Raw genomic sequence first — 24,152 nt, 5'->3', positions numbered from 1 at the left:
GTAGAGGAATACATTTGACACGGTTCTTTCCCAGGGATTGCCTTTACCCCTTCAGTAAAACTGTAATTGAAGGCTGAGGAATATTTCAGTGAAATGTTTAGGGACTAGAAGCACCTGGATGTCCTTGCATTTAGCTTTGTTTAGATTGCTGCTGTAGGATTTTTGAACTTCTGTTGGAGAGGTGAACTAAATCTAAAATGACATTCATTTTCATGTCATAAACATCTTGTGCCCATGTCACGAAGATAATTCTCTACAGTATGTTTTGTGCTCTGAGGCTTTGGTCGGGACTCAGCCTATGAGCCTCGCTGTCAGATTTTCTATGCGTGGCATCCTGCTGGTGCTGAAGGTATGTTTGGGGATTGGGGGCATTTCATACATTTCAGTTCAGGTTTTCAGAGGTAGGATGGTTAGTCCACCCCACTTCTGTGGTTCCAAAAAAGAAGTTACACAGTTCCATTAAGCAAGGGTGGGAGGGTGTGTTTGCTTTCTGTCCTTTCCATTCCTTTCTAGGGACTGGGGAGGGGAGGAGTGCTATGCATCGTCCTCTACTGACAACAGTATTTACCAGGAACAGGCGGCAGCTGGCTGAGGAAGCCCTTGCCCCCAGTCTCTCTCACCTGCTCCTGCTGCTGCTTGGCCAGCTCCATCTGCTGACGCTGTTTCTCTATCTGCGAGGCAGCCAGTTTCTTCTGCTCATCGTGGGCAGCCAGGAGTTGCTCTCGCAGACTGGTCAGCTGGTTGATCATCCCCATGAGCTGCCGTTCCTTCTCAGCAAGGCTCTCGGGAGTCCCTGAGAGGAACACGACAGGAAGACACATGGCAGAATTGAGAAGGCAGCCACATTTCCGGGAAAGCATTCTGCTGCAGAGGGAACTAGATTGACTACATGTTTGGTGGCGACAGGGAAGGCACACACCCACCTTCTTTCAGATTTTTCTTTAGCAATGAAAAGCAACTGCTATTTGTTTATCAAAAATGCCAGAACCGGGCTGAGGAGAGGACTTGGTTCATAAAATGGTTACAATGCAAGCCCGAGGACCTGAATTTGATCCTCAGCTCTTAGCCAAAATGTCAACACAATAATCAAAATATACTGTAGAGATGAAGGCAGGAGGATGCTGGTGTTCTTTCTGACAACACTCCAGCCAATCAGCAGGCTCCGGGTTCAGAGAGAGAGAAGGCTGTACAGTTGAAGTGGAGGGTAAATGAAGGACATCAGGTATCAACCTCTAGTCTCCATAAGCATATGCACATCGGTGCACACAGGCCAGCTCACATAAATGTGCACACACACATGCACACATACGCTGAATGGATGCCAGAATAAGCAGACAGTCTAACACTTTCATCATAAATAATCTATAGTTTTTCTATCTTTTATGAGGAAATTATAAATTTCTAGTGAACATCTTTGATTCTTAGGTTCTATGATGGGCCTGCAGGCGATAAAAGATGCCTGAGACAGAGTTCTTGATCTTTATTTTTTGTTCTGATTAAAGAAGCAAGGCAAAACCAGGGAAAATTAATAGCTGAATTATGATGAGATCAAGGTATTGTCACAGATAGGATCTACTTTTCATTTACCAGAAAGATTTGCTTTATTATTCATGAGTCTGTGTGGATATACAGGCACATGTGTGCAGGTACTCCTGCAGTCAGAAGAGAGTTCTGGGTTCTATGGAGTTCCAGGAAGTTGAGGGCCACTGATGTAGGTGAGAGGACCTGAACTCTGGTCCTCTGGAAAACCACCAATTCATCCCTCCACTTCTTCCATTATTTATAAACTGACCAGGAAGATTCAGCATGAGAAATCCTATACTAATATAGAGGGAACACCTTGGCTCTTGGAGTGTAGCCTGGCAACAGAGCACATGTGATAGTGATAGAGGCCTGGGATTATCCCTAGGACCACAAACAAGGAGGGAGTTCTAGGGCATAGCCAACTAATTCTGAGATCATCTCGAGCTATTGTATAAACCAGGACACAGTTGATAAGCAACGATCCAAGTCTGAGAACACAACAGTCTCCCACTGAATGGTAAAATGTGGTTGGCAGATGACTATCACCTTAAGTTCACCCAAACATATACATGGATCTAGAAACAGATGAGCTATGGCAATCATTTAAAGGAAGGGCATGGTCCAGATACTTAAAATGCCTGCACATCTAGGTCAGGTTCCATACGTGATAGTTCAGTAATGGACGCTAGCTACAGAGCAAGACAGACATGAGGCTAGCTGAATTGTTCTAGAACTCATGTGAGAAACAAGCCCCCAGGCAAAGTGCTAGCTAACAGTATGGCAGACCATGCTTATTAGATACACTGTTCGCTCTACACAAGAGACACTAGCAACTGTCTTAACAGCACATTTGCCACCTGCATCCATAAGGAGAGAGATCGACTGTGTCCCAGCCGCTCTTGCTGGCCAAGTGAGTCTCTCCCTAAAAGTTTATGAGGGAGAAGCACATTTTCAAAGGAAGAATGGCTTCAGTCAGTGGATTATCTTCAAGTCCCTTCTTAAAAAGGAGGTGAAAAATAAATACAGTTTCTAATGTGTTTTCAGGAGCATATAGAAAGTGATTCAGTGTGGATGTAAGGTAGGAATCATTACTTGTGATATTTCATTACTGTGTATTTGTCATTTCTATGTGTATATGTGCAGGTGTATGTGTGTGTGTGTGACCCATAGGTAGTCTACACATGTGTATGTGTATGTACATGTATGCACCAGTGGAAGCCAGAGGCTAAACTTGGATGCCTTTTGATTCTAATCAAGTCAGATTAATAACTGAACTTAGACCTTAGCAATTCATCTGGACTGGCTAGTCCCAGGGATCCTCCTGTCTCCTTTGCCCCAGTAATGGGATTAGAGGTATATACTGTTACACCTGGCTTTTTATGTTGGGTGCTGGGCATCCGAATTCAGGCCCTCAAACTAGTGAGGTAGGTACTTTACCAACTGAGCCATCTTCTCAGTCCGTATTTATAATAGTTCTCTATTTCAACAGTTAGGACAGTTTATTAATAGAGCACACTAATTAAGTTAATATATCTCAGAAAATTGTATTCCATCACAAATGTAGACATCTTAAAAAGGAAAATGAGCTATGTGACTCTTCTATGATAGCATAAAATATCCAAATCTCCCCAGGAAGCTTTCCTCTGTTGAAATAGTCATCTGACATCAAGATGCTGTATCATTAGGAAAGCCCCAAATCAGAACAAACTCCAAAGCATGCGCTCTTCGACCAGCAGTCAACATCATGTCTGAGAATACTCATCATTTCTTCGAGACCCCACAAACAGAAATATGTGCCAAGATGTGATAAGAAACATAGATATGAATAAATAACTATTCATATTTAAAAGCCATAAATTATCTAAATGGCAAGTCAGAATGCTACATAGCAGCTAGACATGCATACTGTGGAGTGTTCTGCAGTCATAAGAAAGTTGTTCGAAAGAATGATGACATGGGATTTCTTGATAGAAGTTCAATGGAAGTGAGGTGTTTGTATTAACACTCCCCTCCATGCCTGTCTAAGTGTACACTAAAGGGGGAAAACTGAACGCTATTGCACCTCCATGTTGTCGGGAACAATCTAAGGTGAAGAAATTGTATGATATTTTAGACTTTTCTTCAGATTTACATATTTGGTAAATTTCTAGTTACTTATATTTTCAGAAAATATATCTCACCTAAATATGCAGCTATATAATTTAGGAGCCAGGGAAGCACAAGTCCACCCGCTCAAGCAGATACAGCACCGGGGTATGGAGAAGAATGGTTTTGCTGATGAGATGGGAAGGAGTAGCAGAACTTCATGGAATGCTACTAAACTATGCAGATAAAACATATTTCACATCTAAAATCAAATGTGTGACTTTTACATCTGATTCTAATGTTGTGAGCCTTGAGCCTTCTCCACTCTGCTTTTCTTCTCTCCAGTGCTAAAGATGGCATCTGGGGCCTTGGGCATGCTCAGTCATGCTCCTCCAAGGAGCTCCACCCCAGCCCCTCACTGCTTCTGCAGCTCCCCAATGAACAAGCCTGCAGCTACTCCCTGTGTGTCCAGGTCACCACTGAGTGCTCAAGACACCATTATGTCTTGAACTCAGTTCCTCCCCCAATGTAAGTGAAGGAAATGGTAAAGGCCTGGCAGACAACAAACCCTTGAACCTCGTTCAGTGAGTGGCATGAAAAAGAACCTCCTTCATGACAGAACTGCTCTCCTGTCAAGTGACCACATGTTGCTAGGACAGACCAGAGGCTTTCATTTCATAGCTACTGCATAAAATTTCAGGTTGGGTTTCGGAGACTGTGGCCAAGATGGTGAAATTTTCACCATGGTCTGTTTCTGCGAAATTTTTAGACTAAAACAAAAGGATAGGTTTGATGGCTGTGCTTTCAAATTCCTTTGTTATTCACAGTGGCTGTGCAGTGCATAAAAGGGGCTTACAGAGTTCTCTGTGAGCATGAAGAGACTAGCAAAGACTCAAACAACAGTCTAGACTCAAAAAAATGAAGAACAACTAAAGAATATTACCCAGGTCCAGGGAGAGCTCCAGGTGCTGCCCTCACTGGAGGGAAAACACTCAGCAGCTAGTGTCTACTCCTCTAAAGCCAGGGCTCCTAGCAGCAAACAATGCAACACACTCAGAGCCACACTGCACGCTAAGCTCAGTTTCTTCTGAATCAGAGCCATGGAACTTACTCCCAACTTTGCAGGGCAGCCATTGATTCTGGTATACTAACTATCAGTGTGTTTTAGCATACCTGGAATGAATGTTCACTGAAGGTCAAAAACATCCTGTGTCAGTCATTATTTCCACTTGCCTAACAATCAGGTGGGGGACAGTCCTGTGTGCTCATGTAGGGCCCGCCAATGTGATGTGGGTCAGAGGACTTCTTAGTATAATAGAAGAGATCCTGAGGACTGGGCTCCACCTCCAATGCCCCTGCCTCAGTGAGGGACCCAGCCCCAGCCTATCCTGAAGTGAGGTGTTCCTCTTCACCCTTTGTCCATGTCATTCTTCTTGTCAAACACTTGAGAGGTCCTATTGACCCTGGAAATAGCACGTATCTTCTCATGGGTCTTCATCTCTACCACCACCTGCTGACCCCTGACCCACCTCTCTCCCATCATCTGTATAGTACTTCTCTGTCCTGAATCCCAGAGTCCAGGAAAAACCACAGTCTGGGCAAATGCTCAATGTCCTAAGCTTGGAAGAGGACATCAAAGCACGTCACACAACTTAGAACAACAAGAATTACCTCACCTCCACTAGATGCAGGAGGGCCCCCCTTGTGATTTATACCTCACCAAGGTCTCTAGAAGTTTCATAGTTTCCCATAGTCCTCTGAGAGTTGTAGCTATGCAGAGATGAACATCAGGCTTTGTTCTAAGAAACCAGTCTTGAGGTAGATTGTGGCGTGTGGGAACATCACAGGCTATATTTGGATAAACTAAGATGACCACAGTATCCCTAGGCAGCAGCATCCCATGGTATCAACCGTCATATTTATAGCCTCAGGTTAACCACGATAATGGTACCCAGGGAGACAATGCTCCCCAGGAGTGGCTTCTTCCCTTCATTGAGTCGTATCTACAGCACAGCTCCTGTGAGACTCACCCAGTTCTAAATGTCAGTACTATGTACAGGGTTACCTGGGAAAGAATGGTTGCTCATAGCTTAACTCCATATGGAAGAGATAAACAAACACTCAGCACTCAAGATGGACCTAGAAGGGCAGCTCCTCTAGTGACCTCTCTTAAACACTAACATTAAAAAGGTCATCACACCTTGCTTCTTGTCAACCCATATTGTGCACTCTGTGTTGTATTCTTAGTGACTTTCTGTGTATTTTGTTACCCCAGATTAGAAGTTCTGTTATAGGACATCAATTTATTCTGCTCTATTAGCATCTACAGAATGAGGCCCCATGCTTTGTGGATACCTGGTATCTGTTAGCTCAATGAACAAAATCAACCCAAGGAAAGTCAAAAGGCTGCACAATTCCACCTTGATGGTTCTTCAAGTGATCCTTATTATATCCTAACAAGCTCTTGAGTTGTTGAAATTAAAAAATGAAGAATAAGAGGGGGTTGGTGAGATAATTCAGCAGTTAGGAGGACCTGTTCCTCTTGCAGAGGAGCTGATTTTAGTTCCCAGCACCCATACAGGGCAGCTTGCAACTGCCTGTAATTCTGCAAGACAAAGTGTGCTTAACTGCTGAACCATACCCCAGCCCTCAATAAAGATTGCACGTGTTTACCTTTGGTTTTTAATTTAATGTAAGGCAAAAAACTTCTTTCAAGGTGCTTGCACCCAACTACTTAATGTACTTAAAATACAAAAATCAGCTTTACAAAATATCCCATTATATTTGCTGTATTTGAATTGTACTCAATATCTGTTATATATGCCATGAAAATTTTAATTAACTTATGTGTTATTTTATTTTTATTGTGTTGAACGGATGGTTGTCCTCCATGTATGTCTGGGTACTGCTTGCATGTCTGGTGTTGACAGAGGCCAGAAGAGTACACAGGACTCCTTGGAATTGGAGGTTCCAGGTGTCGTGAGCCATCATGTAGGTGCTGGAAATCACACCCTGTTCCTCTAGAAGAGCAGCCATGATATTAACCACTCAAAGATTCACATGTGAACAGACTAGAGATGCCAGGATATGTATATGGGGAGCGCTAGGCACTAACTACTCTGGCTGGAATTTCAAGGTGCTCTTCATGTCCAATCTGTCTAGAAGTGTTCTCAATATTTAAAGGTCTTTAGAGATAGTCTACCCTAATGCCATGAAAGACAGACCACTGAGCATTGCGCAGAAGGCGCAGGCTGTATATACTACAACTCCAGTATGTGGTTTAGGATAATTGGTCTCTGGCTATTATTATTTTTTAACAATCTGTGAACTGGGACAAGATGCCTATCGCAATAATTTTGTGAGGAAGTTGTTTATGGGGTGATAAGCAATAAATACTTAGCATTGACTTCCCTTAAGTGAGCATATGAGGAAATGGAAACCACAAGACAAAGCCTGATTTTCCCAGAGTACGTGGAAGAATTGGGGTCACATGACTGCTCGCTGCTGTGGCTTTATCATTGCCCCCTTACTAGGGTTAGATGAAGCCAGAAGAGTCTGGGGACTGAGTATCCAGCAGTCCAGAGCATAGTTTACAAGCTTTGGAAGAACATGTATCTACAAGAATACAAATGATGTTATCATTATTTTAATTTTACAACTCAATTCCTCTCAAGCTTATAAACTGCATTAAGTGGCTGGATAACAATGTCTAATATAAACTCAGATAAAATATGACCTCAGTATTTCCTATCACACCTGAAGCAAGCATAAGAAAGACTGTCTTGCATTCAGTACAACACATATAAAAACCCACACTCAGGGACCCTGAGATCTGCCAGTGGAGTCCTCTGCTTGTCCCATGTCATGCACTCAGTACAGTGTGTGTAAAACCCTACACCCAGGGACCTCTGAGATCTGGTGGCAGCACCCTCTTTCCATCCTTAAGTTTGCTTGTACACCCAATGGTAGGCTGACCACTGGGCAACCAAAAGCACAAGCATGTTGCCTTTTTATGCACACTGCAGAGCTGCTTCCCCTGCAATACCCTCTGTGCCATTAGACTTTCTTCAGTCTCATGACATTTTAAGATACTTTTTTTAGCAAAATGTGAAAGCATCACTTAGAAGCAACTGCAGAGGCTGGAAATTGAGCTGAGAGGATTAAAAACATAAACATTTACTTTATTTAGAAGTAAACAACTCTGTGTGATATACCTTACTTCTGGCTGACTCTTCATTAAACATCTTCAGGGTGTGACAGCTCTCATAGGAAGAAACATTCTCAGCTTCCCTGAAACTGCATAGGCTTACAAGCTTCAGGTCAGTGTGCAAATGCCACTCTCACCCGGCGATGCTTTCGACCCTTAAACAACTACAGGGCCTTAAAGATGGGTTTAAGATACCTTTCCGGGTGACACAAACGAGCAGATAAAAGTCTTGACATTGTTGTATATGTTTTAAATTTTCAAAATTCTCAATGAGTTGTGTCATTTCTCAGGTGCAGTTCAACTCTGTTTTGAAGAAAGGGTCCTTTAATAGCTGGAACTGGTCAAGAAGTCTTGCTTAGTTGGCCCAAGGTGCCAGGGATCTACCTGTCTGCCTCCAAGTGCTGGGGTTACAACTCAGACACCAGGTCCACCCAGCTCAGCTTTTTACTGTGGGTTTGGGACTCAATGCAAGCCCTTCACCAGCCTACAAAGCTGTCTCACCAGGACTTAGATCTTGTCCTTGGGGCGAAAATCTTGTGACTGACTTCTGTTTTCAGCCTGATCATTTTCAAGTTATTTAATGCTATTTAAACAGAATAATTATCTCTCTCCAGGCAAATACTCAGTGTGCTTGTCTATTTCAAAAATGTACATCACCTGAGAGATTATCTTAATCCAGGTATTGACTCTACTCCCGTGCTTAATTCCTGAGCTCAAAGTCAATTGTATTGCCCAAAGGATTTTTGACATGAATCCAGAGATGTTCAGTGTGTTCTGCATGTCCCATTGTCTAGAATGAGCAAAATTATGGGTTTGAAATAGTCATATTTTTATATTGTCAAGCTCAGCTGGCATTCCCCTCTACATTATACATACAGCATTTCATGGCCTTAACTAAAAAATCAGAACTTCTGAGTTCTGTGTAGGAAAGATCTAGTCAAACAGGCCCTGCAGTGGCCTTGTCCTGCGCTCCCCCAGAAGCCTGCCCAGTGGACGTCCAGTGTCCCGAGGAAATAAGTAAGATGCCTGCACACAGGCATGGGCGCTACAGTCTATACATGCCCATCACGAGCACTGCAGTATCTGCAGCTGATGCAGTGCGTGCAGCTGATGCAGTGTGTGCAGTTGATGCAGTGTGTGTGGCTGATGCAGTGTCTGCGGCTGATGCAGTGTGCAGTTGATGCAGTATGTGCAGCTGATGCCGTGTGTGCGGCTGATGCAGTGTGTGCGGCAGATGCAGTGTGTACAGCTGATGCAGTGTGTGCGGCTGATGCAGTGTGTGCAGCTGATGCAGTGTGTTGGGACTTATTGAGTCCTGGTCTTCAGCTGCTCTTCCCTGTCTAGATCCTTCTAATGGAAGTTACTAAAAGCTGTGCTTTGCCCAGAGGATCAGAGGATGGATTTTCACCTGTTGGCCATTGACTGCAGGGTATTTAAGTCTCCATGGTGCTATTAAAGAGGGCTTTTGGTACCAGTGTTGGAAGGTCTGCATGTTGGTCTGTCGTTGCGTGTGTTTCCTCAACCTCCAACCCCTTGCCCGAAACTCGCAAACTGGGTTCTAGCGCTTACAGCACAGACGGGGGGGGGGGGTGCGGGGGCGTGCACAGCAGCAGTGTCTGCAGCTGATGCAGTGTCTGCAGCTGGTATGGTGTCTGCAGTTGATGCAGTGTGTGCAGCTGATGCAGAGTGTGCAGCTGATGCAGTGTTCTTCAAACATTCTTTCTAAATTATCTGCATTTGAGTCAGATAACAAAATGTCATCCATGTAATGGTAAATTATAGAATTAGGAAATTGCTTACATATTATTTCCAGTGGCTGATTTACAATGTATTGTCATAGGGTGGTGCTATTGGACATTCCCTGTGGGAGGATGGTCCACTGGTATCTCCTAGTAGGCTGAGAATTATTATAAGTAGGCACTGTGAAAGCAATTTTTTCTCGATCCTTTTCTTGTAAAGATATAATGAAGAAACAATCCTTTAAATCAATAACTATAAGAGGCCATCCTTAATAGAGAAGGCAAAGGAATTCCAGACTGTAGATGGCCCATAGGTTGGATAACATTGTTGACAGCTCTTAGATCTACCACCATTCTCCATTTTCCAGATTTCTTTTTAACAACAAATACAGGGTGAATTTCAAGGGCTGGTTGGTTCTTCAATATGGTGAGCATCTAATTACTCTAAAGCCTGAAGTTTGTCTTCTGTTAAAGGCCATTGTTTAACTTATATGGGTTTCTCGGTTAACTATTTTAAAGGCAAGGCTATTAGTAACTCTGAAGGTTTGCTAGTTGTTTTGTGTTCTTGTACAGCCTGAATGGCTGTGACCTTCATTTATAATATTTTATAATATCCTTCCCAGAAACATGACTTTGGGAGACTGCAGGAATGTTGACATGGGTATTCCATTGCTGCAGGAGGTCATGGCCCCATAACTTTACTGCAATATTAGCTACATATGGCCTCAGCCTTCCTTTCTGTCCTTCTGTCCCTATGTATTCAACCCACCTCATGCTTTGTTTTACTTGAGATAGGGTTATCAGTATCCTAAATCAGCAGGAAATAGCATGGAAAACTATGCCCACATTCCAAAAAAATGGACTATGGATATTTTCCTTTGTTCAGAATGTTGGTTACAAGTTGTTATGGATAATGGTCAAGAGAAAAGCTAAACAAAGGATATCAGATTCATAGTTCTTGTTTAAAAAATGGGGGGGAAGTGCTATGGGAAAATGGTCTTTTATCCTGCCACTTGTATTATTTTAATAAAATGCTGATTGGCCAGTAGACAGGCAGGAAGTATAGGCAGGGTGACCAGGCAGGAAGTAAAGGTGGGCAACAAGAATGCTAGGAAGAGGGAAGCACAGTCTGCAGTTGTGACCCAGATGCAGAGGAAGCAAGATGTGGCTGCCTCAACAAGTAAGGTACCAAGCCACATTGCTAACATAGACAAGTATTATGGGCTGATGTAAGTTATAAGAATTAATTAATAAGATGCCTGAGCTACTGGGCCAATCAGCTTATGATTAATGTAGGCCTCTCTGTGACTTCTTTGGGACTTAACTGGTGTGGGAAGTAGGTCCTTCTGTCCATGTTGATTTTATTGGTTAATGAATAAAGAAACTGGCTTGGCCTATAGCATGGGAGGAAGAAGGTGGAGTTGGAGAGAAGCCATGGAGCTACCACCAGAGTCAGACATGTAGGAACTTTAGCTGGTAAGCCACAGCCACGTGGAGCTACACAGATTAATAGAAATGGGTTAAACTAAGATGTACGAGTTAGCCAATAAGAAACTAGAGCTAATGGGCCAAGCAGTGAATTAATTAACACAGTTTCTGTGGGATTATTTCGGTCTAAGCTAGCCAGGCAGTCGGGAACCAACAAGCAGCCTCTCTACCAACACTTAATGGCTGCAGGAACTGGGCAGGACAGAAACCTCAGTCAACAATTCCTATCCCCTTCCTGCTCCAGTCCCCCAGCACCTTCTCATATCTCTTCATATCTCTCCCTCTCCCTCCCTCCCTCCCTCCCTACCTCCCTCCCTCCCTCCCTCCCTCTCTCCTCTCTCCTCTCTCTCCCTCTCCCTCTCCCTCTCTCTCTCTCTCTCTCCATCCTCTCTCTCTCCTCTCCTCTCTCTCTCTCTCCTCTCTCCTCTCCTTCTCCCTCTCCCTCTCTCTGATTCCTTTTTTCTGAGAGTCAATAAAATTTAAATAAAACTGGCCAACATAAGCAGAGAGACCCTTCTCCCCATCTAAGATGCAGTAACTGCTGTGGAGCTGGCAACACCACCCTGACACATGTGAAAGTTCTATTCTAATTTATTATTTAAAATGATCATGGCAAAACCCAGTTATTCAGTGCATTCATGTTTTCCTATTTTGAAAGAACATGCAAAGCCCAACCCTTTGGTCTCCCAGCCAGAAACAGTAGACAAATGTGTGAGTCTCACACCTTCCTCTGTCTAGGTTAAAACGGTTGCAGAAACAAGGCAGCCATTGTTCTCATACTTCTTCTGAAGTGGCAAGAAACCACATTCCTGGGCACTGACCCCCCAAATTCATTTACCCCCAGAGGCAATCCTCTATTGTAGCCTCTGCACCCATGAACAATGACCTGCAATTGTGACTGTCACACACGGTCAACTCACTGCTGTTTTCCCCACTTCACTGGGAAACCTGAGCTGAACACCTAATAACCATCTCTCCCGGCAGAAAAAAGACACACAGTTGCCTTCAAAAATGCTTCTGGAAACAGCTTTCTTCTTCTTCTTCTTCTTCTTCTTCTTCTTCTTCTTCTTCTTCTTCTTCTTCTTCTTCTTCTTCTTTTCTTCTTCTTCTTCTTTTTTAACAGAAGGACAATAACCGAACTTGGTCTCTGAATGCAAAGCTTTAAAAACTCGAAATTAAAGACAGAAACTTCTTTTGTGATTGTACTGGAGCATCCTAAAGCAGCCCCCAGGCTAGGCTCAAAGGACAGCAAGGAGTCTCTGTCTAAGCTTAGCATCACTGCCATCAGAGCTTTCAAGTCTGACTTGTGAGGGACGAGAAGGAGGAACTGAATTGCAAGGCTTGAAGCAGGCACTCCTCTGCCTCCACTCTGGGTGGCTGAGGTCAGTAGTGGAGGACAGAGGCAGGGACTGTACGTCCCTCACCTCCGGGGTCATGCTTAAAAATCCATCAAAAAGCAAAGGGCTTGATATCCCGGGGGGTGGGGAGTTAGCATCTCTTTGTGTTTCCCATAAGTTCTGGAAAACTCTGAGGCATGCTAATTGTTCATTTCAATTTCCTTCCAGACAGATGCTGGTCATCAAACTTGTTGAGTTCTCCCTCATCTCGCTACCCATTCTCAGCCTCTGAAGCCAGAACAGATTCAGCTTCTAATGACTGACGAACAAGTAAATCATCAGTCAAATGGTTTTTCTGGAACTTTCCAAACAGTCAGATATGAAAATGAGTTTGCTTATGAACTGTGCAGTTTATTTTCGACAGGTGCTAAATGTAAATTTCAGACATCTAAAATTAATATCAGTATATATCTATATCTATATATCTATATCTATATATAGATAGATATAAAGACAAATGTTTTGCTTTACTCCAGGATACTTGAAAGGATGGAAGGAACAGAGCCTTACAGAAGAGACTGTCACTTCGATTCATACACCACAAAGTCACTTAGACTAGTCATGTGCTTATATGTATATATGTATATACTGATATTAATTGGTAGATGTTTGAACTTTATTTTAGCACCTGTTGAAGATAAGCACCACAGTTCATAAGCAGATGTGATGCTGTTGATGACCGAGCATCTTGACATTCTTTTTTTTTCCTTTTTTTTTTTTTTTTGGTTTTTTCGAGACAGGGTTTCTCTGCAGCTTTTTTAGAGCCTGTCCTGGAACTAGCTCTTGTAGACCAGGCTGGCCTCGAACTCACAGAGATCCGCCTGCCTCTGCCTCCCGAGTGCTGGGATTAAAGGCGTGCGCCACCACCGCCCGGCGTGCATCTTGACATTCTCAAAGTGAATATTGCTTTAGAATTTAGGACTATAAGTACCACGCTGGCAGCAACAGGGTGCAGTGGGCTGCCCCATACTCTGAGAAGTGCTGCTTTAGAACTAGCTGAAAGGGTCATCTGCTTCCATTTCTACATGAGAAAATTAAATCTGCTCCCTTGTTACTGGAAGTTTGTTAAGATATGAATATTCAATGTTTTCTGAAGTCCACAGAGAGCTTTTATTAGTTGTAATTACTGACTCCAATAAGCTCAAAGATAATGTGGTAGACACAGACTGGAAACACCCTTGCACTTCGTCTGCTTGCTCATCGTGATGGGCTCCAGCTGTCTACTCTAAGTATGCATATTCCAGACATAGAATATAAACCGTTATTTCTAACCTCACCATGCTGTTGATGCATTCTTACCTTTGAAATAAGTCGTGCAAGTCAAAGAGGAGGAGAAGGAGAGTAAAGCCACAGAGAGAGTGGCTTTGTGCTGTTAAGACAAGAAAACCAAAACCCCATCCTTGATCCTACACAGTGCATGGAGAACACCAGAGAGAATGGGTCTGCTTGCAGCTAGAAGGAAGGCCCACCGGGGAGCGTGCAGGAAGCAGAGGGTGCGGGACAGAACTGTTCCAGAAACGCTAAGCCTTACAAACAGCAGCTTCATTTCTGAGCATTCTAGATCAAAGCAGCACATACTTCCTACCTTTTATTTCTCCGAAGTTCCCTGATCCCATGGCCAGGAGCTTGTCTTTCCAGTCCTTCGAGAGCAGCTTTTCAATACTGGGAGTATCTAAGTAAAGAAAAAAAAATAAAAGATAGCTATAAGCAAACAGGCAGCACTCTTTGCAGCGGGCTCATGAAAACCTGTCTGCTAAGAATAAGGCTATTGCGGTCCTGGCCCCAGTTCATAATGACTTCATCAACAAACTGATAACAGGGAGTTAAGAGAGAGAGAGAGAGAGAGAGAGAGAGAGAGAGAGAGAGAGAAGAGAGAATGTTTGGTCACCTGCTGTTTCGAAATCATTAGCTTTTTCCCCTTGCAGAACAAAGCCATGCTAATTCTTTATGATAATGGGCTTGTGTGAACCCACAGCTCATTGTTTTAAATTTGGTGGACAAATTCTTGCTATAATGGATGCTTGTCAATTTCAGAGTGTTAGTCTGTAGTCACAAAATAATTATGTTGATAAAATGCGGAGTAAAAAAAAAAGGCAAAGAATTAGCCCTTAAACCTGCTGCATGTAATTACGTCCCTCTGTGTGTTTACAATGCCGTGCACTTTATAATATGTGTAACATTGTGTGGTGGCAACCACCGCGCCGTGGCAAGTTTTGTGCGTACACAGTGAACACTGGAAAAAATAAAAAGCAAACAAACAAACAAACAAAAAGGTTGACATAAAAGGCGCTGTTCAAAGATGGCCAAATCGGGTGAAGCGAGTGATGTCTCTAATGGAAATGCATTATTTGCTCAGTTCAGATTTGGATCACGCTTTTTGCAAATGCCCCCGGTTGGGACAGGATGGACACATTTTCGAGAGCAAGGTCACGAGTTACAGAGCGTGGTTTGTGTTTGTAGATCCCTGGCTCGGCCCTCCCCTTTTGTCCTGAGCCTTCGCTATAAGTAAATACAGCTGTAATAAAAGCACTGCACATTAGACTCAGGTCCACAATGGAGCTGTACGTTCGTTCCTGTCAGCGTCTGGCGGGATACAGTGCCAGTGCCTACAGTGACAAACATTTCAGGTCTACAGTCAGCCTTGGACTCAGTCAGGAAACAACACCAGCATTCATACTCCCAGAGGTGAGTGTGCCCTGGGTGCTCCGTGTCTCATCTAAGTGACAGCGCTACACCCGTTATCCTGCGTCTTAGACACATGTTGCTGTCTGCACCATCACGCATCTCTGTTTGTTGCAATGATTATTGCCCCCCCCCCGCCCCAGGAGGAACAGAAAGGGATGACTTGCTAACTTATCAGAGAGACCGCCTGTCCTGGGGGTTTCAGTGAGGCAGAAGTTAAGTACAGAAGATTTCTAAGATATTGAAAATGATAGGTGGAATTTAAATGGCAAAAGATAACAGTTCTTGTTTTAAATCCTGTCCATATATAGGTATATGTACCATGCATGCTACGTGGCTAAAATATATATTTCTCTTTGTTACGAAATACCCATTTCTAATTTTCATAATGAAGGAATGAACTTCCTTGTACATTTCCCTAAAATGTGTAGCCCGACAATAGCGACGCGCTAGGCAGCCAGAGTGCAGACTGTGCTGTAGTTGGTGCTTCCACTTGCATCGTGATGTTTAAAGCGAGTGGAAAACCCTTCTGCACTAAACTTCAGTGTGTCTACATTCCCAGGGAGCACTGGGAAAATCAGTTCTTAAACCTTATCAGAGTAGGTCAAACAAACACCACTGTTTCTTTATTCAGAGCTCAAAAAAAAATTGTCTGAGTAGCGTGTAAACAGGGCATGGCCAGTATGGTATTTGTAAGAGAGTTCTTTACTGTCAGTCATTAAAAGCTAACAAACCTCTGCAGAGCAGGAATGCAGCAATAGAAATCCACTGTGGACTAACAATGGCCCCTGCGCCTCCCTGCTCCAGAAAGAGACCTTTTTACTTTTAAGGCTATTGTCTGCCAGGTCCCTGGCAATGCCTTTCCCTTGCAGCTAGACAAAATATCTACTTTCGCCGCCTCATGAAGGGACAGAAGTCTTCTGTCTAAGTTGCAGAGTTAAAGAAACAGCAGCTAGATTTGTGAAACCTGCAGAACATTCTTGGCCTCCTTATTAACAAGCCTTAAGATATAAGGCTTTCAGAGAGCTGGTTCAAATTGACTCTTAGCATACAGGAGGGAGGGATGGAAGGATGAAGGGATGGATGGAGGGAGGGATGGATGGAGAGATGAAGGGAGAGAGGGAGGGAGAGAGAGAGGGAGGGAGGGAAGTGTTTGTAAAAATGGAAAATCAGAAATACATCTAACTCAGGGCTGTCACATCCAGGGATGACTAAGGATCCAAATATCTACACTGAGTGGCCTCTGTCTTTGGACTGCACAACTGTTTTTCCGTCTGTCCTCTCATTTACTCCAAAGTCACCAGAAGTCTGAGCACGTGTGAAATTAGAAACAGTAAGGTCTTAGGTAGGGTTCCGTTCTTTTCCTAATATCCCTTATGCACAGTCATGAGATGAGAAAGCTCCCATTTTGAAAGCTAAGTTCTGAGCAGCAGAAAAAGCCGCTTCCGTGTGGCATGGCAAACTTCTCATGGCAGGTAAGGACTGATATTCACCCGTTAAGGAACCAAAGCTTAGGGAAACACAGGACTCGGCCACTGTGAAGCTAAATGCAAATCTCAGCCTGCGGTTTCAGTCACGTACACACATGCTCACACAGACAGACACACCCTCACTTCCTCTGTGGGGGAGCTCCAGGTTCCAGGGGCCACTCGAAACTCCAATAAGTAAAAATTGAAAAGAATAAGTTAAACTTTACAGAATAATGTGTTTGCATGAGTATTAACTATGGGATTAAAGGCTAGATTTTTTTTGAAAGCTCTCATTAGCATCAGAACTTAATCTAATTATATGATTTTGCACTATGGAGTTTGCACTGAATGGTTTAAAAGATCCTATGAGTATGGACAATTAAATTACCTTTTTTACTTATAAACCAGAAGACTCCTGGGCTATGAGTGAGAAGCAAACCAGATTGTCACCTGTCTTATGACAGCAGCTACCTGGAGTAGCTGTGAGGGGTGGGGTCTGTACACTCAGCCTTTGCTTTCAGCTCGCTGCCTGAATTTCTGTCTCATAAATAGGGCCGGCGAGTCTACTTCCCACAGTGCACTTCCTGTCATGGTCTCATGCCCTCACAGGCCGTTCCTACAGTCATGCTACGGGATGGCGTCCAGTCATGGGGACAGTCGGGTGCCCTCCAGAGTGATGGAGCTTCTCAGAGAACAGTAAGGAAATCTATGACTAGAAATGGAAAAGACAAAATGGCAAAATCCCAATATTTACAACCACCTGTTTTCTCAAGTGTGAATTCAGTACAGGAGTGTCTACCACGGCTCTGTGAGTACCACTCACTATTTATGGTGTGAAAAGTTAGAGCTGCGCAATGTGCAATATTTAGCTTTCAAAAGGAGGTTCACTTTTAAAGGCACAGAGTTGAGTTGGATGCTGTGAGTATGGTTTGTGACTCTTTGCAGTGTTAGTAAGCTTCCAAGTTCTGGTCTATTCTTTTTCTGCATGGTTTTTGTTTGTTTGCTTGGTTTATTTATTTATTTATTGGATAGGGTCTCACTGTATAGACCAGGCTGGCTCTGACTTGCAAAGATCCGCCTGCCTCTGCCTCCCCAGCCCTGAAATTAAAGGCGTGCGCCCCCATGCCTGGTGTGCATTTCTTATCTTAAAACACTGAGGACTTCATTCTCCTAAGCTCTGGTTTCACGGTTACCCTCAAAACTCACTATTCCCTCAAATACAGTCATGGTTAGAGTCAATAGTGGGTCTGTCAGTGTCTTAGCTCGAAGAGCCCTGTCAGTCAAGATACCTTTGACAGCAGTATGTGCATAGTTATTCTGTTTCATGTTGTAGCTGAGAACACTCAACTTTGCCCAAATCAGATAGTCTATGAATCCAGGGCTCTTCCTTCAAAGGTTTGTCTTTTTAGAAGAAAACTAACACATGCATGTTAAAATAATATAAAATAAATGTGAAAAAGTAAGCCACGGAACATTAGAGCCTAAGAAACGGCCATCGTCTGCCCGCACATTAAGTGGGTCTATGAAATCACTTCTGCTTCTTTCCGCCATCCGCAGCCGTTAGACATACTGGCTGGTTTTTCTCTTCTCTCTGGCTAACATTGGCTTCCTCACATGGCTGCCTATGGCAATCCCCACCAGAGAACCCCTGAGAATGCCAGCCATTGTTACGGCAACGGCAGCATCCTGCCTCTTTAGGGCCTGCTCGTTCACTGTAACTCTCTCTCTCTCCGTTTCCCTCTGGTGCCAAACCCTCTTAAGACTGACTCCCCGGGCTGGAACAATGAGACCTGGAGACCAATGCCAACATATTGTAATTCTCCAGCAAGCCGTCCGTGCCAAGAATGAAGCACATTCATGCCAGCGCAGTAGCTTACACACAACCTCGGGGTTGTGCTTTGGATGTATGGAGGGTATTTTTCTGCTTCAATCTCTTCTGAGCTACAGTGGCAGGGCACATTGAACAAATGAACAAGTAAAATGTATGTACGCACGATATTTGACTTTTTAAACAAAACCCCAGGAAGTGGGCAATTCTACCACTGTTTACACTTTAGTCTTGTTGCTTCGACTGGAGGGCACTATTCTTGACTTGTGCTGGTGAACACATGTAGCAAGGGCATCACACTTTGGGAAGAATAATGATGTAACTGAATTTCAAACATGCCAATTGTTTCTCAAATCATGAAGTAAACACATGGGTCGATAAGCCAGCAGCTGAATCTTAAGACTAACAATGGCCTTTCTCTATCATTTAGATCAGCATTTTATAGAAGCCATTGGTCAGATAGAAACTGAACATACATGCTTTGGTGATATAAAACTAAACAAATGTCCCATTATCACATAAATCTAATTTGCACGTGACGAAGGTGGAACCCTTTTCCTCAGGAGTTAGACATCTTTAGGGACTAAGACTGCCAAAGAAGTTATGGATTATGCAGCGTTTAAATTCTTTACCAAGGAAACCAGAGTGGGGCTATGGCTATTATTACTCAGTATGACTTAAACCAGCCTAGTCCAAAGTCTTCATTTATAGCCTGAAACACAATAGATTATCAAGTTTCAAATATTTGCTCAAAACTCATGCACCTAATTAAACCTCAAGTCAGGAGCTGCAGCAAGCACCATGCATTCCCCGCCTAGGGTTCTCTTCAGCACGCCACACAGCTGCATTGCAAGTTCTGCCTCGTATTTTGTGGTCCTGGGGTGGAATGCATGTGCCTAAGCAAACAGTCTGTTGTGTGAATCGCACCCGCATTCCAGCACAATCTCTCTGCTAAAAGGCTAAGCATTTGAAAGAGTGGAATTTTCGTTCCTTTCCTTTTCCGCCTTCAGGATCAGGTGGCAGGTGACACTATTAGAACTGTCACCGTGGACTCAGTAACTCTGTTAGGACGGGACTCCCATTCACTCTCGCAGGGGCCCACTGAAAACCCGCAAGAACTGCAGAGCAGAGGCAAATGTGCAAATCAGCGCAGCTCCAGCTCATTGCGCTGCTGTTTAATTATACAAGTCAAGGCCATCACTACAGACTTGGGAGGGGAGGACTGAGGCAGACCTGCCAATGACATCAATAGGAAGTCACTTCAGAAGGACAGCACGATAATGTACAGGCGGTACGTGTGGACAACTGTTACATGACACAGGTAAGCAGTAAGTTCTTACATACAAGAAAAGCCCTGTGTGCATGAGATCAGAGGACCCTCCCAAGCCTGAACCTGCCCATCACTGCAGCTGGGCTACCAATGTCAAGTTCTTGGATCTTTTAAAGTTCCCGCATGTCCCCACAAACCATGAACTCACAGCTGGTGCTCCACAGCACCCAGAACACGCTGGCCTCACTTTTATATGTAATTATCGTCAAGTGACCTAAGGTCTGGAAAGGCTTTTGTGTCCGTATTGACAACGCACATGCTTGCTTCCACTTGAAAGTTATTAAGAACTTTCTAATAGACTATAAATGGCTTTCACAAGGCAACTTTTGAAAAGAATAATATACAATCAGTTCCAGGGACTGGGGAGTTACTGTGATAGGCTTATGTTTTCTTGTTGTGCTGACTGTAAAATTGGACATATTTGTTCATTATATCCAAATTTGCATCACATTTTAGAAGAGCATTATTGCTGTTGCTGTTTTTTGATGTGGGGTTTCTCTGTGTAAAAGTCTTAGTTCTCCAGCAACTAGCTCCTGTAGACCAGGCTGGCCTCGAACTCACAGAGATCTGCCTGCCTCTGCCTTCTGAGTGCTGGGATTAAAGGTGTGCACCACCATTGCCCAGCTAGAAGAGTAATTTTCTGTGCATAATTAAATATGTCACAATTAATATGCTATCATTGCTATATATCTATAACCCTTATTTATTCCTTGCAAGGCTGATGTATGTAAATGTTTTGATAGACTTCATTTTTATTAATGTGTATGTGTCTGTGAGTCCCTGCAACATACACGGAGGTGCTTGCTGAGGCCAGGAGAGGGCATTGGATCCCCAGAGCTAGAATTACAGGCAAGCGGCTGAGCTGCCCACTGACAAGGGTGCTAGAAGCTAAATTCAGGTTCTCAGGGTGAACAGTGTCTGCTGATAAGCAGTGCTTCTCAGACTGTGGCTCTCCTTCGGTAACTTCTGACTTCTATTTATTTACATTAGGATTCAAACAGTAGTAAAAATTATAGTTATGAAGTAGCAATGAAAATAATTTTATGGTTGGGAGCAACCACGACATCAGGAACTATATAGAGGGTCACAGCATTAGGAAGGTTGAAAACCACTGTGTTCTCAACTGGCCACTCTGTGTTTGTGTGTGTGCGTGATTCGTTTCATTTAGTCCATCTGACATGAATTTCTGATCATCCTCCTTCCACTTCCCAAGTTGTAGATCACGGACCTTCTCAAGTCCACTCTGCTATGTTCTCCTTACATGTCCGTAGGCTTAAAGAATGAGCAATGGAATTGATGGCCCCTTCATTCACCTCCATCGGAAGATAACATGCCCTGTGTAGCCTGCAGACATGACCATGTGGCTGTTTTATTACTCGACCCCACCGAGAACACTGCAAGCTCTGGGAGGCAGCTTTCCAGCGGGGAGTTGCAGAGGATAATTCCTATAGTACAAAAACTCTTTGTCTTTTTACTGCTAGATATAAAAGGAGAAATAATGATTTAATGTCATAAAACCTGACTCCATCTCTTACTGGTTTATTGCTCTTTGGCAAGTAATTTACCCTCTTGCTGCTTCAAGCTACTCACCTGAAAACAGGATAATGACCACCCTTATCTCACGTTCGCTGTGAAAACTAAGGGACGCAAAGGGTTTAAATAGGGCTGGCACTTAGTACCACTTAAAAGTGGCAAGCAGTGTTACGCTACAAGTCAGTTTAAAACTATCCAAAAGAGCTACTTCTTTGGGTAGCTCTACACAGACACACACACAGAAACACACACATATATACACAGAAACAAGACACAGAAACATACACACACATATACAAGAACACACACATACAGATACATAAAAATACACATGTAGAAGTACACACATATACAGATACATATATACACAGACACAAAACACACAGAAACATACACACACATACACAAACACACATATATAAGACACATATGTACACACACATGCATAAACACACACATATACAGATACATATATATACACACAGACACATAAATGCAGAAATACATGCATACATATATGCACATACATGCGTGAACATACATGTATGTGCATATATGCATGCAAAACCACATGTACGCATATACATATATACACAATCACATACAAAACACTATATACACACATGCATATGTACATACATACATACATACACATACATATACACATCACCCATCATTCAGCCATAATTACTCTGTACTAGCTGTAGCCATGTGTACTTCTATGATGAGGACTATCGCTGTTACTTTTCACTCTCTATAATAATGAAATGCACACATTGGCAAGGAGGGAGGAAATATTCATTCACAGGTTAACGTATGTGAGGTTTCCAAACAGCACAGACAAAGAGACTCAGCTAGTCTTTGTTTCCTATTTCCTCTAGACAGCTGCCATTCCCAAGATCCTCAGGGTTGCCGACATTATCTGAAGGTTTGTAAAAGTCAGTGAGACGGGGAAGTTAAAAGGCTACCCACCAACAGCAATGCTTGTTGTTTTTATTCACTGGCGCTGAAACCCCTCTACCATCATGGCCAACTCACCCCAATCTCCATCCACATCCACCATCGTGGCCAACTCACCCCAATCTCCATCCACATCCACCATCATGGCCAACTCACCCCAATCTCCATTCATATTCACCCCAATCTCCATTCATATTCACCCCAGTCTCCATCCACATCCACCATCATGGCCAACTCACCCCAATCTCCATCCACATCCACCATCATGGCTAACTCACCCCAATCTCCATCCATATTCACCCCGATCTCCATTCACATCCACCGTAATGGTTAACTCACACCAATATCTCCCATCTCCACAGAGGAAACTCATTTTAACTTTTAATAAAAATGAGAGAGGAAGACCCTGTCATAAAACGATGAACATTATAAAGTGATGAACACGGTCTATTTGGAGCCAAAGATTCAGTGAGGGAGCATGGACCAGAGAGCAGGAGGAAGCCAGTGATGCTAGGAGGGAAGAGCAGAAAGTCCAAACAATGTGATAGAAACCCAGGAGGAAAGATGTGGGCACTGTGCACACACAGCAGCTACTCTATAAAAGCCCCAACAGTTCTTAGGAGGGATTTTCTCTTATTTCTCTCTTCCAACTATCAAACAACTATCTGGTCAGAGATAAATTAGAAAAGTTTTCATTTTTGTATATTCTGCTTGATTTAGCATTTTCTCTATTGTGTATTCATGATGGAATCATAAATAAAAAGCACCATAAGATCTGCAGAATTATAGCATAAGGTATTTGAGAACCAAACGTATTTAAAACAAGTGGAGTTTTCATCTCAGAAGACTATTAGCGTGTAAAGTGGGAGAGTCCAGGCAGGATCATTACGGCACTTTGCAGCTTCCTGAGGAGGAGACTATGAAGGTCTCATTGCACCTGTGAACCCTGTGTGGTGCTCACAGCTTACAGGCTGAGATGAAACGTGAGTTATACATGTCTACGGACACATTTTAGACACTGACTATGCATGTATTCGGACGATGACCCACATGACCATCCAACTGCAGAGGGCAAATTCATACAATCATTCATTTACTAGACATTTAGAACATGCTGGGATCCATCCTTCACAATCACATTTGCAGAATTGTGCAGTTGCTCTAAATTGTGCATGTGGCTGGAGGAGAACAGAAATGAAAGACAAAAAGTGTCTAGAAAAATCACTTAACATACTTTACTAGTCTGCAGCCTTAGAAATAGGACAGAATGTTGTACCCTTGTAGATAAGAACTAAAGCAAATTCAGACAGAGGTTGAAGCACCACGAACCCAAATTCAGAAGACACAATACAGTACATCCATTTGCAATGGATGATTTAATGTTACCAGGCTTAGACGTAATTCCAGCTAAAGAAAAGTGTGCTGCTATGTTAACTGTAATATTCTCTGACACCATGCAAAAAAAGTAGAATAGGAAAAAATAAGTAAAAACATAAAATTCATTTAGGAAATTTTTTTAAAATCATTTTCATCAAAGAAGGGACAAGATAAAGAATTAAACATGGAAAGAAATTAAAATGTAAAAGAAAAACCAAAATCAAGATAAATAGAAAAAAGCAAAAGAGATTGGCATAGTTTTTACTTTATGACATCACCAGAGTCATTGATCCACTTATTGGTGAATGTGGAAGGGGGGTTAAAATTAGGCATTTGCAACCCATCTATCCATACATTAAATTCAAAATGGAATGTTTTTTTTTTTTTTTTTTTTTCTAACCCTAACCCTAACCCTAACCCTAACCCTAACCCTAACCCCTAACCCTAACCCTAACCCCTAACCCTAACCCTAACCCTAACCCTAACCCTAAACCCTAAACCCTAACCCTAACCCCTAACCCTAACCCTAACCC

The 24,152-nt window shown here is 43.0% G+C and overlaps 1 protein-coding gene across 9 annotated transcripts in view; it reads right to left on the bottom strand.

Moving 5' to 3' along the window:
* Nucleotides 1-24,152, bottom strand: part of Sox5 (SRY-box transcription factor 5) — a 385,023-nt gene that overhangs the window by 198,434 nt on the left and 162,437 nt on the right. For all 9 annotated transcript variants that reach the window (XM_038318752.1, XM_038318754.1, XM_038318747.1 and 6 more), the window contains 2 exons: nucleotides 14,026-14,112; nucleotides 621-793 (listed from right to left, as the gene is read on the bottom strand). In XM_038318752.1, coding sequence (XP_038174680.1) covers nucleotides 621-793; nucleotides 14,026-14,112 — 260 coding nt within the window. The remainder of the gene's footprint in view (nucleotides 1-620; nucleotides 794-14,025; nucleotides 14,113-24,152) is intronic.

The sequence above is a fragment of the Arvicola amphibius genome, chromosome 2 (assembly GCF_903992535.2).
Source record: "Arvicola amphibius chromosome 2, mArvAmp1.2, whole genome shotgun sequence".
Classification (NCBI taxonomy): domain Eukaryota; kingdom Metazoa; phylum Chordata; class Mammalia; order Rodentia; family Cricetidae; genus Arvicola; species Arvicola amphibius.
This window is presented reverse-complemented; position numbering and strand designations above follow the sequence as displayed.